Below are 5132 nucleotides of genomic sequence, written 5' to 3' on the forward strand. Positions count from 1 at the left end.
TTCTCGAGGGCGTCATGGATTCCATTACGCTCCAATCCTAGGGCGAAGACGCCGGGTTTCGCTGTAAGCTCGTCTGCGGCGCCGGACATGTAGCGGCGTGCAGCGGCATGGAGCTTGGGGAGGGGGGCGGCGGTGCCGCACGCAACACAAGCGTGCGTAATTACGAACTTTTTGAAGTCACCGCGCCGCTACAGTACTTTGTAAATTATTTACTTCCAGACACCATCGGCGTGCCTGTTTTGTTTTTTCTTTGTAAAAATCGATTTTCGCTGGCGTAAACTGCTTTTTTTTATTTTCTTAAAAAAAAAGGCCAGCGTTTTAATGTATTTTTTACACACATCAGCCATGTTCACACCGCTATAAACTATTAAGTGACGTGAGGTTGTCCATTTTTCGCCGTCCGCTATAATTTCCAACCGCATTTTTAAATGGATTTACAGTAATGTCAGTACTGTGTCATCTAACATAAAGAAAAAAAAACAAGTTCACAATGAGAGTCACATTGATCATGGAGAACCTTAACAGATTCAGAATACTCTTGCATAATTTCTACGTTCCAAACTTTCTTATCCAGCTTGACTATCAGCTGTTATTGAACATACAATCAGCCTCTGAAAAGCATAGAATCACAATGGATAGAGGGCTCCTTTAGGACATTTCAAACGTGAAAAATCACTGCAAAACTTTAAGTCCAACCTTAAGCTTTTCCTGGTCATCCCATCGCAGGCCTGTCACCCCACTGAACTCCACAGTAGAGCTTGGCTTGCATTTCTTGAAGAAGCAGGAGTAATGGAACCAGTTGGGAACCTGGAGGAAAGGTGAGTATGTGTTATAAAATAAAACTTTTTACTGATGTATTGGCAATACTGCAAAGGACACTTAAACATTCAAAATAAAGAATAGTGTCAATTTCCAGCAAAGGAGGAAAACCTTACCTTCCCATCAAAATGAGGAGACTGCCAGTTTCAGGGGCATGGTCATGGAAGGAAAAATATGAGGACCTTTAATACATTCAATTTGATAAATAATGACATACAAAATCATCTACAAGTTCACAGAAAATTCCAGCATGATGTTAACATACCTCATACCGTATAGTCATATCCAAAAATCTATGAGGTCACCATTCATACACTTAAATATTAACAATGTAATCAATACATTTCACAGTATCAATCTCAACTCCATTAAAGACAAAACTGCCCAGGGCATATGTTAGTTAATTTTGTGTACATTTATAGTTTTGATTTGAATGTAAAGTTACCCGGTAGATATGGAAGAGGAAAATGCTGTGTTGCTCACTACTACGGCACTACATAAATGTGATATTATTAAATTATCATTATAAACTACTCTAAAAACTTTAGTCAGTTGAAAAGTGTTGGAAGTAATGGTAACGTTAATTGTTATCATTATATGTGATGATGATTTTTACATTAACAATATCGAGGGGAGAACTCAGTTATGAGGGTAAAGTCGACCTACAAAACTCTCATGGAGTAAACTCTACAGTAGTGGCATGCTGGAGATTTTTAAAACGGGAAGAAGACTTAGGAATTAACGTTAACGCGGGGTGCTGTAACTTCGGACGACCCCTAACTTCGGATGAATTTGTAATTGTCTAAATATGCAAAAGTCAGCCACAGCTGTTGCCATCTTGTACCATCATCTAAACAACAAAGAAGCAAGGATCATGCACACAGCTGACATACGAATGAAAAGTAAAGCTTTCGATATTTAATCAGAGTTACGTCACGACATGTAAAATAACGATAATTATGGACGCCCTCTTGTGAGAGGTCACCATGTAACGGCGTTTCCTACACTAACAATACACCACTATTTTACATGACATATTACTGTCATACACTTGATAAATAAAGCTATACAGTGCACCACGAACTGCGACTCCGAGTGCTTTATTTCGCAAGAAAACTGACCTGAATAAGCATAACTACAGCGCGGTTCGAACGCCCTCCCACACACGTCACGACCGGCATTTCCCGTCATTCTGTTCGAAAGTGAGGGCGACATTTGATACAAGGGTGCGGCCCGTCGTCCGTCCTTCTGCATCCTGAGTAAAGATCGCTAGGTGGTGTCATGGTAAGTAACGCTGCTAAATACACGTATGAAGATGGTTGGGCATCAGGAGACTCATTCTAGGAGGCGAATCAGGCGTTTGTTGGCGGAAGTCCTTTTGTAAACACAGGGAGGGAAATTCGAACGTGAGCAAGGTCAACACAAAAACTCGTTCTTAGGGGCAGATAAAAACTACAAAGACGTTGTTAAAATGATACACACGTTTCCGTGCTTATTTGCCGCCTGTATGTGTAAATATAGATACCATGACTCGCTATTTCGTGTCCATTAAATTATCTATTGTTGATAAAACATTTTGAATTGCTTCACATTCAGGGCCACGTCCAATGAAATTCCATCCTTGGCTAAGAACGGTGCAACAAGCGGCACCTGTGGAAATAATTAAGGCTTGCTCCCAATAAAAGATTTCCAGCTGTAGAATCCGTGTAATCAACAAAATTGCCATAAGTGACACCTTTATAATTTCTTCAACTATTTCACAGATGTCTGGCCCACCACTCAGAAAATACCGCGAGTGGGATGAAGAAGACATGAAACAGGCAATAAGAGCAATAAAGGATGAGAGGAAGGCTATTTATAAAGTAGCCAAAGAATTCAATGTGCCGCAAAGCACCCTGGATGATAGGTACAATCAGAGGCATACGGAAAAGGTTGGCAGGCCCACCAAACTTTCTCCGGAGGACGAGGAAGCTCTTGTAAAGTATTCCATGTACATGGCCACAAAGGGCTTCCCCCTCACAGCAGGGGTGATGAAGGCACTGGCCAAAGAAATAGATGCAGTAAGTAGCAAAGAAAAGGGCGAAGCTCCTAGGTTTGGCGGAAAGTTGCCAGGAAGCGGTGGTGGTCGGCGTTCAGACGCCGCACCCCGAGATAAGTTTAAGATCAACGGACAGTCTGGACAGAGCGAGGGCGGCTATGAGCAATGCCAGAGTGGTGGAAAACACTTTGAGCAACTCGGTCAGTTATTGTCCGAGAACAAGTTACACGATCGGCCGTTCAGGTATACAATGCCGATGAAACTGGCATGAGTATGGATGCGCGGAAATCTCGTGTCGTCGTACCGACAGCATCCAAGCGAGCCCCATCCATACGGTCAGGAGGGAGAGACCATATTACAGCAATGTCCTGCGTGAGCGCAGCAGGAGCGGTGGTTCCCCCAATGATTGTCTTCAATAGGGCCATGCCGTCTGGCAAGTTCTCAGAAGGAGGACCCCCAGGGGCGCTGTACGCTTGGTCCGAATCAGGCTTCATAAATAAAGAGCTGTTTGAGGAGTGGTTCTTCAAGGTTTTCTTGGTCCATTGTCATAAAGAGAGGCCAATCCTGCTGATAGTGGATCAGCACAGTAGCCACCTGTCCCTAAAGGTGCTGAAGACAGCAATGGAGCAAAACATCATAATCTATGGTCTCCCGCCCCATACGTCGCACTTTACCCAGCCCCTGGACGTCACTGTGTTTAGTTCTCTGAAGACAAAGTGGGCGACGACTTTGGAATCGCTACAGGCCGCCGATACACGGTTCCAAGTCAGGAAGACAACGTTTCCAAAGATCTTTGCCTCCGTACAAGATCTTACCTTTACACCTGAGAACATCAAATCAGGTTTTAAGAAGACCGGTATCCTCCCCCTATGACAAGAGCGCCATTGATAACATATGGACCAACATGTCCCCTGAAACTAAGTCTGCTTCAGGAGAACGCTACAGCTACGGGTACCGAAAGTGCAAATGCTGAATCTGCGTCAGAAGCGGGTACCGAAAGTGCAAATGCTGAATCTGCGTCAGAAGCTACAGCTACGGGTACCGAAAGTGCAAATGCTGAATCTACGTCAGAAGCTACAGCTACGGGTACCGAAAGTGCAAATGCTGAATCTACGTCAGAAGCTACAGCTACGGGTACCGAAAGTGCAAATGCTAAAAGGAGCAACAGTGAAACTTGTTGCAGCACGTGTGGGCGCTCTGCAAACCCACTGGTAGGGACCTTAGTCCCTGAACATTTGCAAGATATCTTAAGGCCGGTGGAAAGTGCACCCAATTGCAAACAAACAAAGAGGAGAAAGCTATCAGCCAGAGTTATGACACATGAAGACATTGTTAAAGAGTTGGAGAAGAAGGAGGAAGATGAAAAGATGAAAAAAGCCAAAGCCGAAGAGAGAAGGAAGAGGGCAGAGCTAACACGACTACAACGAGAAGCAAAGGCAAAAGAGAGAGAAGACAAGAAGAGAAAAAGGCAAATGGAAAAGGAGAATGAAGAGAAAGACAAGGAAATGGAAAAGGAGGAGGAAGAGAATGAAATGGATCCGCAAAATGAGGAGGATGAGAGAGAGCAGAACGGGAAATGCCAGGGAGACGGTTCAAAACGTCGACGAATCAAAAAAAGGGATTCCTGTTACGAATATGACTTTTAAAGTTATTCAATGACCGTTCGCACCGAAACAACGCAACAAGTAAGTAACGTTATACAGCCAGTAACGTAGTTCATATACCTTGTGTTCAGGTAAGAGTTCGTATGGTTAACAGTGTTGGGGTATGCGTTGTTGCGTGTAAATAATGGAATTAAGCTAAATCTGTATACTGTAGGTACAATGTGGGTTTGCTATCTGTACATAGATGTTTGAAATAGATGAGAATCGAATTTTTTAAGTAATTTCAATGCCACGCTACTTCATCCGGCTGAAATCCACAGCTTGGTGGGGCTTTGACCGTGTCTCCACCGGGAATACTCGTCAAATACGGAACATGGCTAGGTGTTGATCAGAAGCATTCTTATACTACTTTACTTGTTTACTTAGTTAGAAAATAGCACACCAAATGACAAGAGATGTTTTATTAACGGCATGTTCTGGTACATACAGCACACAACCTACATTGCAGTGTGTAGCTTTTGAACATCTATTACATTTACAATTTTATTACTTGTGGTTAGAAATTTCAACCAATGTTTAACTATTATAACGTAGTAAACTTTAGTGCTGTTTAAATATTGTAATGTAGTGAATTGTAGTGCCGTCAAAACAATTTTGATAAAGGCTCTAAA

General features: G+C 42.8%; 1 protein-coding gene across 2 annotated transcripts in view; it reads right to left on the reverse strand.

The window, feature by feature from the left end:
- The window catches only part of LOC109465748 (poly [ADP-ribose] polymerase 1-like), a 20805-nt gene that overhangs the window by 15201 nt on the left and 472 nt on the right, over positions 1-5132 (reverse strand). The window contains exons 2-3 of one of the 2 annotated variants that reach the window (XM_019763169.1): positions 936-956; positions 697-807 (exon numbers count right to left, since the gene is read on the reverse strand). In XM_019763169.1, coding sequence (XP_019618728.1) covers positions 697-807; positions 936-956 — 132 coding nt within the window. The remainder of the gene's footprint in view (positions 1-696; positions 808-935; positions 957-5132) is intronic. The other variant, XM_019763171.1, reaches the window with a different exon arrangement.

The sequence above is a fragment of the Branchiostoma belcheri genome, unplaced genomic scaffold (assembly GCF_001625305.1).
Source record: "Branchiostoma belcheri isolate BF01 breed outbred unplaced genomic scaffold, Haploidv18h27 scaffold157, whole genome shotgun sequence".
Taxonomy (NCBI): Eukaryota; Metazoa; Chordata; class Leptocardii; order Amphioxiformes; family Branchiostomatidae; genus Branchiostoma; species Branchiostoma belcheri.